At 32.9% G+C, this 13,242-nt stretch overlaps 1 protein-coding gene across 1 annotated transcript in view; it reads right to left on the bottom strand.

The window, feature by feature from the left end:
• Positions 1 to 13,242, bottom strand: part of Hsl (hormone-sensitive lipase) — a 79,669-nt gene that overhangs the window by 17,805 nt on the left and 48,622 nt on the right. The window contains exons 6-7 of the mRNA XM_085806949.1: positions 11,441 to 11,659; positions 8,150 to 8,778 (exon numbers count right to left, since the gene is read on the bottom strand). Coding sequence (XP_085663075.1) covers positions 8,150 to 8,778; positions 11,441 to 11,659 — 848 coding nt within the window. The remainder of the gene's footprint in view (positions 1 to 8,149; positions 8,779 to 11,440; positions 11,660 to 13,242) is intronic.

The raw sequence follows: 13,242 nt of genomic DNA, 5'->3' as shown, positions 1-13,242 counted from the left end.
AAATTGTATTTCTTTCTTTGTACCGAGGAGCGGCGCAGACGCAAATTTGTTAGGTTTTTAAAGCTCGCGTTTAGAGCTTTGCGGTAGCTGTGAATTCCTGGAGTTTCAACTAAGCAGAGGTTCTTCTGAGTTTGTGTGGTAAGCCGCTACTGAAGTCTGAGGTTTCAATGTGGTCTTTGCCGTTCCTCAACCAACTTAATGTTTGAAAGTTAATAAAGAAGTTTCGGCCAACATTATGACTCTGAGGTTTCTTGGGTTCTATACTGATGTAATATCAAGTCAATTTACAGTCCACTATTTTTAAACAATGGAACGTACAGCAAAAATGTGCCAAAGTTGCTGGAAGGCAATGGTACAAAAACACACAGACCACTAAAAAGGTTAGTTTAAAGAAAGGGATTAATTTAAAGAAATTACTTTCGGTCAGTGTGTTGGAAATACCACTCCTTCGTGGTCGTTTGAATTACTCAAGGGGTATTAAGCACCAAATGGGAAGCAAGATGGCTATATGTTTAGAGTGGCAAACAATATTAACAAGAATTTATTAATCTTACAGGGCCAAATTGTAAAAATTTTGTACATTTCGAAAAACTGCTATTTCATACTATAGCTTGATGGTTAACGAAGGATAACTGAAAGGTTTAGGACACTTTTACGAACTTCTGTATATTGTTACAAAAATGCCGATGACAGCACCTCGATGATGAAAATAAAGCCTGATATTGCACAATAGATTTCTACAAAATTCAACAAAACGTATTTAAAATTCCAAGGACAATGTGATTTCGAAAATTATCATAAAATATAAACGAACATTTTTTAACGAAACTTCGGACCACGTGAATTTGATCAGTTTCTGAAACTACTGAAAATGAAACAGAAATTAGAATAAAACCTGTATCCAAAATATTCCCCGATAGCAGCCAGAATAAAATATGAAAAGAAATATATTTCCAAATATTGCTTGCCTCTTTCAAAGTAATTGCTTCCGTACAGAATCCGTATCCGTACAGAGCTCCTAGCTTTTCTGAAGGAATGTGAAGCAATTTGGTAAGCATTTGCTGGTATATCTGAGAGATGTTTTTCACAATTGCATGTTTAAACAATGCAAGCCAAGATAAGATGAACCGACAAAGCAGTATGCAATTTCCCATTGCAATGGCACAAGAGCCACTTACTATAATGGCAGATGATGTCGATGAATACTAAATGTCCTAACATTTGGACAACTTCGGACCTCTGGAAAGTTAAAACTGCTATTAAATCTTCTCATATTCTGCCAACGCAGTTGAAGAAATCACTTATTCCACCTATTACTAACTGCACTAGGCCTTTATGCTCTTCCAAAAGTCCACAAAACTGGTATTCCTTTTCAACCAATTGTTTCCAACATAGGTACAGCTTCATATCCTTTGGCTAAATATTTAGTTTCCAGATTTTCTCCTCTACTTGCTAACATACTCACACTGTAAAAAATTCTTTTGAAGTCATCGATAAACTTAAAGATATTTCTCCACTGTGTTCCATTATGGTTTGATTGGATGTCAAATCACTCTTTACTAATGTTCCGGTCAAAGGAGCACTAAAATGTCTTGATACCAGGTTTCGGGAATTCCATTTCACACATACTGAAATTGATGAGTTGGTTTAGCTTACTAAAGTGTCTCTAAGTCAAACCCACTTTATTTTCCAAAATGAATATTTTCGTCAAACTGAAGGATTGGCTATGGGTAATCCTATCAGTCCTGTACTTGCTGACATTTATATGCACTATTTTGAGATGAAATCATTTGATAAACTAGCTTTTCGTCTCTGGATTCGGTATGTAGACGACACTTTCACGATTTTTGATGGTAATAAAGATGGTTTATCCAAGATTTTATCTATTATAAATTCAATTGATCCAGCCATCCAATTCACTCTTGAAATTGAATCCAACAATTCCCTCCCCTTCCTTGATATTCTTATAATCCACAATGAAATTGATTTTAGCACTACTGTGTACTGTAAACCCTTTGCAGTTTGTTTACCACCCCATGCTAAGTCATGCCACCCTGTTAAGCAAAAAATGGCTTCTTTTTACTGTTATGTATTTCGCGCGCTCAAAGTCTGCTCCTCAGAAACTTTGCTTACCAATGAACTTAATTATTTGTGAGCAGTTGCGATTGACCGAGGATTTTCTCCCGTGATCATTGATAAAGCCATTAAAACATTTTCAGATTCCCATCAAAGAAGACATTCCACTGTTAGAAATAATATTAATGACTTTGTCGTGCTTCCATTTTATCCTTCTGTTAGTTATAAAGTTGCACGGATTCTCCAGAAATTCAATTTTCAAGCCTTATACTTCCCTATCAATAAAATTCACAGTTCTATTCTAAAAGATTGCGTTTCTGAGTTTAATTCTTGGGGAATTTATAGTATATCGTGTCAGTGTGGATTGAGATGTATTGGCCAAACAAAAAGAGCATTAAAGTTTCGTATCAAGGAACATGAATCATATGTCTGAAAAGGCGAAATTAACAAGTCTTCAATAGCATATCACAGTTGGAAATTTAATCATAATTTTTACTTTGGTTCCGCAAAATTATCCAAAAGGCTTCTTCCGTTGGTGAATTGGATTTTCTTGAGGCTTTTCATATTCACAAGGATTTAACATGTTTAGTGAATGATTTTAAGTTTAATTATGTCCTCCCTAACGCTTTTAAGATTCTATTATCATAATTCTTTATTATTTTTGCCGATAGGTGGCGTTGCCTCCTCGTGTTTGGTACTACCGGAGGATATAAAAAGCCATAACAGAGGTTGCATTCGAGGTTCAGTTTCGGTGTGTGAAGATGCAGTTGCCCCTCGCTCCCTATTTTTTGACTTCCTTGATTTGTTTGCGTTTTAGTCTATGTGTTATATGTTTGATCAGATAGCCTGGCTCAGTAAAAGTAGGCGGCCAGTGTAAATCTGATTCAAAATCCGGTTACGACCACATGTTTCTGAGACTCCTTTGCCAATGCTTTATTTTTCTTCTTTTTCCCTTTTCTAGTAATTTCGTTCTCCTGATGAGGAGGGACCGTTAGTTGCCCTCGAAATCGATTGAGTGTTTTAACATATGTATGCTAAATACAAGGTTGTTATTGCCATTTTAATAGTCCTAACATTTGCTTGTAGAAACCTTCATTTACTATTTTTCACCCATGGGACTCTCTAAGACCTTTCCAATCAAAAAAGCAAATAAACATCATTTTTATCCGTGACAGCAACATTTCTCAAGAGATCGTAACTGCTTACCCCTCTCTTCAGCATTTCGCAGCTTTTTAGATTAAAGTATTTCATCAAGGTATTTTGTTCAAAGTATTTCATCAAGGTATTTCATTTCATCCTCAGTAATAATGCTCTTACAGAAATCACGATACTGGTTTGCAATTTGCAATACACACAATCAGATCGATAAATAAGCCCTTTATGACCATTTGGTCAGAATGCAGAGTAGGAATTAGCTTATTGTTTCTTTTACGAAGATGCTTATGAAGAACGGCATGACAAGTAGAACCTTCTGATATTTATTGCTTCAATGAACATTCGAAGCGTGATTCAGTGATCCACCAAAGTCTAATTTTGACCAAAGATAATTTTGGTTAACCTTTTCTAGAAAAACCTGATTAACTGTGGACAGATCCTTGTACAGTCCAGTGAATGAACTTCTGTCCATATACTGGAGTAGCAGGTAACTACACAGGAGAAGGGTTAAAGTACCCTTTACTACATGTTTGAAAAATTTCCAATGCGTCGCGTCAACTCGACACTAATAAACTTCGCCTCTGCTTGGGCGGTAATTGAAAGTCAGATAATTGAAGCTAAAAGTTGAAATATTAAAAAGTGATAAAACTAGCAATGAAGTGAAACTAGTAATTAGAGCAATGAATGCTTACAGGAAAGGTCTAAACTCAAACTTTAAATTGTCAGTTACAATAAATATAAATCCCAACATCCTGAGCTAAAGAAATTTAGAAATTCCTTTGCAAATAATCATAAAAACATTATTAGTATTATTCTCAACATCATACATAGAAAAAAAAGATTTTAATGCTTGCTGCACGTCAGCTTTCAAAAAACAGAGTAATCGCGTACGAAGTTTAAACGTGGTAATTAATGATTTTTATTAATAAATCGTAACTTATCATTATGAGAAACTGTTAATTTTCCACAAAGAATCTAAATCACACTGATTAAATATAAAAAGATTATTTTTCTGCGGTAATATAAATAACACTATACTACATATGATTAAGTGCATGCGTAATTCTTATTACAATTAAAATATATACAGTCAAACGGCGATATCCGAAAATATTGGGACTTCAACAATTCTGGATTTTGGAAATTTCCATATTTTAGAACTTCATTTTTAATCTAGTAAGATTACATGTAGACATGGCTGTTCGAGATTTGCTAGAACTAACTGTTCTCCTTTCTCCTAATAAACTTAAAACAAAATAATTTTAAATATAATATTCAAAAACGTCACTTTTATTTTCAAAATCCGTACAGCAACAATAAATAAGAACAAAGATCAGAAGGTTGCCACTCTTACAGTGTCAAACAATAATTAAATGATAACAACTGAGGCTTGGTTATAACAATGCAACATTGTAGTTTTACTTGTTATTTAGGTCACAGAGAAAATTACTAACCACTCATGGGCTGAAAGTGTGATCGCCGCCAACATCAATACAATGTCAATCAACGTATTGCTGCTGACTATGGTGCCACTCCTTAGCCAGCAGGTATTCGAAAGTAACATGCAGCAGTCTCATTCCAGGGAAAAATCTCATTTATGGCACACTTGCTTCCCTTTACTGAGTATTATATTTTCTATTCCTAGACTTTGCAATGGGAGAATTTTTTTAATATTATTTTATGCTACTTATATATTTATTTTTTTTCCGCTCAGTGGTCCAAAGATTAGATCATTCTGGATACTGCTCATCCGAATTTCGGAATCATTTGTAAGAATCAGGTAAAATGAGTAGCCATGAACGTATGGATGATGGAATGAGATGCAGAATAGTCAGTAGATTGGAGGCATGCCAATCTACTGACTACAAGTGCAATTGTCTACTACTGACTACCAAGTGCAAGTGTAAAGCTCAATGTAGCCCCCAGTGCCTTCTGCAGCTTGTGGGAAGTTTCAAGACACTGGATCTATATCAAGAAGACCTGGATAATGTTAACCAAGTTGCACGATGACAAATGAGAACCATTATTTGGCACTTTCAGAGTTAAAACACAGGACTGCTACAACTCCACAGCTCTCACGTGAGTTAAATGCTGTCACTGGAACCCGAGTTTCATGTTCTACAGTACCTGGAAGTTTTCATGAATAAGGGCTGTTTTCTAGAAGACCTGCTGTTTGTGTCCCACTCACTGCAGCACAGAAAAGACTGATTTAGCAGGGTGCAGACAACGTAACTTGAATCAGATATTGGCAAAGCCTTGTGCTTTTTACAGACAAGTCGAGATTCAGACTGGACACTGATTCTTGGTATACCTGTATCTGAAGACAGCCCGGAATACGACACCATCCCTTCTCATCAGGGCAAAGGATCATTACGGTGATGAAGGTGTAATGGTTTGGGGAGGCATTATGTTGGGACAGCCACACACCTCTGCATGTCTTTGACAAAGCCTTCCTGACTGCTATGAGGGAAAGAGAGGTGGTCTTAGAGCCTTATGTTCAACCTCTGAAGAGTGCAGTTGGTTCTGGGTTTCTGCTAATGGAGGACAATGCTCATTTACACTGGGATCAGCAGGTGGATGATTACCTGGAAAGTGAGGATATTTACCGCATGGATCGGCGAGCCAGATCTCTTTATCTTAATCCTATACAGCATGTCTGTGATGCTCTTAGGAAAGCAACGTCATCTCGCCAATCCTCTCCAAGAACTATCCCTGAGTTGTAAACTGCCTTGCAGCAGGAGTAGGATCGACTGGAACAGGAAATCTTCAGCTTCCTCCTGTCCAGTATACCATCATGCTGCACAACATTTTTGGCTGTGAGAGGGGCCCATACCCTATAATTATACTCACTTTCAGTTTGAGACCACAACATGTATATCCCTTTACTTAGAGCTTTACTGATAATCATGCGTACATAAAATGACTTTTGAAAGGTACATTCCTTTCTCTATTATTTTTTCTGTTCTCTCAAATCTCATTAAAATCTGTCCATTAGTTTTTCAGAAATTCGGCATAATGTGCAAATTCTCTTAATTCTGCACATGGTGCACTTTATGTGCAAGAATAAATCTTGGTCTCAGTTAAGGACTCATCCATCTGTCCACAGAAATAATAATGACACATAAAAATGAAGTTAATAGCATTTTAATAGCGTCAGGAAGAACTTGATTAGAATTGAAGTCATTAACTACACAAGAAAAAACTTTGTGAAAGTAAAAAGCTTCAAGGAAATCTAATTCACCAACTGAAGAAGCTTTTTGGATAATTTTTGCAGACCCAAAGTTAAAACTGTGATTTAATTTCCAACAATTATTACCTATGAAAGATTTGCTTATTTCTTCTTTTTGGATGCAAGAATTGTGTTCCTTGATGTAAAAAACTAACGCTCTCTTAGTTTGGCCAATATATCTCAAACTACACTGGCAAGATATGCTTTAACCCTTTGAGACACACCTAAAAATTTCCTTCTGAACGCACAGAAAACTTGAATGAAAAAGGGTTTATAGGTTACTATAGGTTACTCTGAACCTTTTTTATTTATAGTAGATGGCATCTCAACACAAACCAGTCCACATATTTTAGCATGTTTAGTTTTTTAAAACCCTCATTTTTCAAAGAAATCTTCAAGACTTTTTTTATGGCATAAAAGGAATTGTTTGAAAAGAAATTTCTATGTTATTTTTTTGGATGTATGCTAATCTCCTTATTCTATATTAGTTTTAAATTTTTACCTTGAAATCTTGTCCCTAAGACCAGGCTCACCGATAATCTAGGACAACTGAGAGTCTGTATTCTATGTTTCTCTGCATATCATCGGTCCATTCATTAACAACAATGCTCATTTCAGCACTCTTTTCAAAGCTCTATTCAATCAGTGTGCCCACTTTCGCCACATCCACATAATTAAAACGATAAGTGCTATCTTCACAAAATTTTACTTGCATACTCCTCTAGGCCTAATTAAGACTGCCTACCTTTTTCTAATCAAAACTCCAACTTTAAAAGGTAGCGTGCTGGAAAGGGTTAAATTCCCCAGAATTAAAATGAGAAATGGAATATTTAAGAATCGGACAATGGACTTAGGTGAGAAAATGATTTAAAAATTAAACGTTTGAAAAATCTGTGCAATTTTGTAACTGATAGAAGGAGGAAATGGATTCCATGAATTTACGGACATAGATCACTTGACAATTAATTGAAATTAGAGATTCTTTAAACAGATTCAAGGAGAAAGCATAAAACAAGAGCTATTTCTTATTAATTTGCAGACAGTCCCATAAAATATTAATTGTACATGTCTCTGCCAAATTTTCTTGTAAAGGCATGAGCTCATCTCAATTTAACAAAGCAAACTGGACATTTTATTAGATGGAATTTTTGCTTTACAGAGATGATATAAAATGTTAAATTTTTTTATCTTTACAAAGAGTACCCATATATACTATTGAAATCGTCTGCATAAATTATGTACCTTATTTAGAGAAATTTTGTGATTGAAGGCACATGTCTATAATCAACATTTAAGGGAATAAGTCTGTATGTGCTTTTTTAATATCTTGTATATAACTTTCCTCATAACATATATTCACACAACATGTTATTTTTCAGTTCCTTTATCAGTGCATATTTGGACAATTTTTATACTGTCAAGCAACAAATGTTTCAGAGGAAACCATCCATTGATAAAAATTAAGTACAGGGTTTTCATCCTGTAAATAATATGCATGTAAAAAATAAACAAACATGTTCTGTAAAACCAAGACAACACAGATTTTATTTATATGAGAATATGAGGCAAATGAATAGTAAAGAAATGTTTAATTCTAGTTGCGATAAAACACTGCAAAATTAAATTTAAGATGACACAGTTTTGCACATTGCTTTCTTTCCAACAACAAAAATAATATAAAATACTTACCACAAAGTAAATTGGTGGCATTTGCTTCAAAAATTCTTCTGATGCCAAAAGAGGAGACATGAATGGATTTCTTGACACAATTTTCAATTTTCTTATTTTCTGAAGAATAGATGACTTTGAAGAACTTCTGAATGGGCTATGCAACACTTGATGTGGAAATATTTTAAGTGGTATAAATGGAGAAATCACTTTTTGATAAAGTGATGTTGAAATAAAAGCCTGGGATAATTTGTTAATAGCAGAATGTGCAACAGCACAAAACTTTTCTTTAATATCAAACATTATGTCATTTGGTAAGTTGAACACATCATGTTCCATATGGTCCTCATCATCTTCAGAAGAAATATTTACAATACTAGAACAGCATTCTTTGAGGAAATCATGGATATAATCATTTTTGTCAGGCTTATTTAAAGTCTCTTTTTCATAGCCAAATGCTGAAACATCTAAATCAACATCTGATGGCTCATTTGCTTCAACTTCTGTCCATTCATACTGCTTTAGAAACATTACACTTGAATCAAATATTTCACTTATAGAGGATATTTTTCTTGACCTAGTTCCTGAAGCTCCATGATTTGGTTCTTCCTCATATTCATCTCCGTCAGTCTGCATTGCTCCAGCATATGCTAAAAATCCAGTCATAAAAATTAAAAATTTATAACTAACTGCAAAAAATAAACTATAATACTAAACTAATTACAGTAATTACAATAAAAAAGATATTTTAACCCTGTGATGGAGGGATCCATGAATAATGTGTTTTCCTCCATCAATTTATGATTTCATTTAGGATTTGTTTCAAATTCTCCTTTTTTAAGAGTTTTGTACTTGTGATCAGACAGTTAGATGACATTTTGACACACCTGTGTTCTTTCAAATGAAACAGACGCCACTGAAAATATTTGTAAAGTTATAAATTATATTTTCAGACATTTGGGTTGCTACGTACAATATTTCAAATTCCAAATGAACAAACTTTTAGAATTTTTTTGGCTTCTTTAGTGAAAAAAGACTCAAGACATTATAGCAATTGTGTAATGCAGTTGAGAATGCGTAATTATAATGGCACATTAAAGAAAAAAATAAAAGCCAAAAATCAGAAAATGGGTTTTTACTTTTTAAAATATTTGCTGACCTTGATATTTCACTTGAAACAAAAACATTTACTTTTGAACAACCAAAACAAGCTTCATCAGACTGGAGAAAGAAAGCTGTATTTTCCCCCTAAATGTAATAACTTTGAATCCATTCCCTTCTTCAAATTTGTGACTCAAAGTTATACAAACTCATGATGGTAACTTGGAAAATTATTTCTGCAAAAAACCAGTTTTTAGAGGATGAGTTCATTTAGCCATTCAGGGTTGCTAGCAAACTCTTAATTACTGTATATCTTGTTAAATTTCAATCTTAATAGATTGCATATATTGATGGCCATAGAAAAAAATATTTTGAAAAATTTTAATACATAATTAAAGTTTTTACTTTTGTAAATGGCAGCACCTGACTTTAATTATTAGCCACCAAATCCTTTCTCAGTTCATTTTGAAGTTTGTGCAGTCCAAGGCTATTTTCAGATTTTGTCAGCCTATAACATTATGCTTTCCATCTTGTTTATCATCTATGTGATGCAATTGTTTCAAAGATTTAGTTTAAATCCAATAAAAGTTTTTGAAAATTTACTAAATGGGGTAGTTTTTATAACATTTTTCTAAGCATCTAATAAGATAATAATGTAATATTAATGCCTCAAAGATAATAGGATGACATAAGTTTTTTGCTGTATTGGCTAGCTATATAAATATTTCTTATAACCAATTTAACAAATTATGCACTGGTCTGTGCATTTTTAAAATTGTTCATTTATTTTTTAAGTTTATTCAAGAGCATTTTTAATTCTATAGAGATATATAAAATTATCATAACTTGGTTTAAGAAGAATGCATTCGTATGACAAAATATGCACCTAATTTACACATTCAGTAAATACAACCTCTTCTGCAGAAAAATAATCCGATTACCATAAAGATTCTTCACTGCCAAAAGCTTCAAGAAACATTAGTATTTTCAAGCAAAAAATATGAAGCAACAGTAAATTTTCATTGAACAGAAAGAGTTGAAATTTTTGAAAAGTGAAATGTAAAGTAATATTCATTACAAGATTTTTTTAAGTTATTTAAAATAATTCATAATAATGAAATTATGAATTATTAAGGCAGTACATTAATGAATACAGTAAAATTTTATAGCTTTCAATGAATGCATTTTTACACTGTAGCAGAGCAATAATTCAGTACAGGGCCTAATAAATCATTTCAATAAGGCAGGTAAGTACGCTTTACGATGCAAATATAATACAATACTAGAACAGGAAGTACACAAATACTTGACTAAGTATTCATAACAAAATGAGATGCAATAAAAACACTTTTACAGAACATTCCAAGAAATGTTTTATGTAATACAGTGTTAGTCAAAAGCAACGATGCAAAATAAAATCTTATCAATTGCTATATGAAATGATGCATATTAACATAAATGAAAAAGATACAATTATTCAAGTGTCTTATCATATTTTAATAAGTACTTGATGGGGACACCATTGGTGTCATGGCAGAAATTAAGATGGTACTCAAGCTCTGCATAAACATGGCTCAACATTTTCTCAGAAATCAAATTAACCATGTTAGAGATGTCTGCCATGTCACCAATGGCATTGAACACTTCCTAAGAGGAGGTAAGAAACTTCGATAATTCTTTTTTTTTAAATTTATGTCAATATTGTTGAAGTATGTTGTGATCCTGGATGTGGCTATGAGCATGTTATGATTGTAGATGCAGCTATTAGATGATCGCTTGCATTTTATTAAACAGTATTTTATTTAGAACACAAGTATTATTAGCAGAAGAGCGCATACAGGTGCACCGGGAGCTTGTGCACTGACGTAGCAGTGGGGAAGGAGAGTGTGGAAGAGTGACTGTAGTGCCTCACCTCCTTAACTAGAATGCGTTCACTACAATGTCATAATTTTATACAGGAATAAATACATCACTATACAACACCCATACTTTTGAATTTACCCATACACGTAACCACATGTATCATTTAAAAGGAAAGGTGTACAGAAAACATCTAGTTTTCATTAATTTGCTTTAAAATATTTAACAACAAACAAAATGTATTCTACACTTTAAACACACAGTGAATATTTAACATCATTTTAGTAAATAAAGATCATGCAAAAGTTATCCTAAAGAATAATTAAAGAATAACAACACTGGATAACATACCATCTAAACAGCTAATCATAAAACCTAGAGGTAGTAAAGGATCGATCCAGCATAACAAACGTGATGGGGAAGGCATCATATCAAGGATCAGAGGTGTATATGCACACAGCACAGCATCAGGTTGACGAATTTTCAAGGAAATACATTTTAGTACTATTCCCATCAATATATTACCCCCAGCACTATCTCCAGCAAAGCATATGTTTTCCCCTGTCCAACCTGAAAAAAAAAAAAATCAAAATAAATAATATTAACAAAATATGCACTAGGATGGAAACTGCAAAAATGAACACTAAGAAAGACTGTATTAAAATTTTATGCTTAAAAAATTTACAATGGTTATCAGGTTAAATAGCAAATTAATGTTCTACATAAAAACTTACTATAGCAATCACATGGAATAGTAAATATCATAAACAGTTTTAAAAAAAACCATCAACAAATTTGCTAATCAAGAGGTGATGTGGTACCCTAGTTCATTTATAATATTCAAGCATGTATAAAAATTATTTAATGTTTGCTTTCAGATGATTTTCATACTAAAATTCATGAACATCACATGTAGGTGAGCATTTTTTAGCCAATTGATTGGATCTAAGAAGGACTGCATAGTGCTACATGAAGAAGACACATGATTCTCATATCCAACTTAACAGATAAGGTTGTATGCTTGAACAAATTACGAATGCTGTCCACAATGGATTGAATTCATAAATTAAGATAAAATGGTTCTGGGCACAACAGATGAGGGAATAAACACACAGATTATTGTAAACAAGCAACTACTTTAGATGACAGAACAGCCACTGCAGTGTTATTTAGAGCTGCAGTCACTCCAGAATAGTTCAAAATTATCTCTTGGATAAAGGATTAAGATCCCCTACACCAATAACATCACCTTAACCTCAGTACTGTAAAACTGCCTGCAGTGGTACCATTAGCGAGCTAACAAAGAAATATTTATATTGTACTATCATGTTTCATAATGAGAATTTACTCTCTTCAACACATTTTGTGACATTACTATCTTATTGAAAAATTGCTAAATTAACACATGTCTGACAAAGAAAAAAAAAAAAAAAGACTCACCTGCACTGCAGTCTCTATGAAGCTTAAATTTCTAATTACTTTTTTTATTTACAGGTAGATTAAATTTATTTTTAAAACATGGTTAGGTAGATACTAACAGCATGTTAAAACTTAATTTAAATGCTACCTTTAATAAATAATCTATCAATTTAAAGATAATATTACAACGAATTCAGATTTTTAAAAGGCAGAATAACAATATTATTGCAAATATAATGCATAAGAAAATGTGGGAAAAAAAACTTTAAAGGTACTAATATAAACATTTCTCCCCCGTTTTATGTACACATACATACATACACATACATATAAAATTCTTGCAAAATACAATAATTCCTAAATTCAAAGAAAAAATAATACAATAAAATTACCAAGTAGCAAACATTTTACAATAATCAATTTTAAGCATTTTTTCAAATCCTCAAAAATAAATTAAAATTATTTAATAAGAAAAGCTTTGTTTTTAATTAACAATGTCACTTGGTCACACTGCTCACAAATTTATCAAGGTCATTTACTGGAATTAGATGATACCAGCATGAAATTATAGCTTCAATCTATATTTAATTATTACTTTATTTCTTGGACTCTAAACAGATTTTCAGTTTCAATATCATCCAAATTTATTCAATTTGATTAAGATCCAGCAACTGGGCATACCACTGAAACTTTTTCCTTGATTTAAAAGAAAACCATTTGTCTACTGTTTGTGC

Source organism: Stegodyphus dumicola, chromosome X1 (assembly GCF_044657685.1).
Source record: "Stegodyphus dumicola isolate Sdum_Otavi_A_Nest chromosome X1, ASM4465768v1".
NCBI classification, from domain to species: Eukaryota; Metazoa; Arthropoda; class Arachnida; order Araneae; family Eresidae; genus Stegodyphus; species Stegodyphus dumicola.
This window is presented reverse-complemented; position numbering and strand designations above follow the sequence as displayed.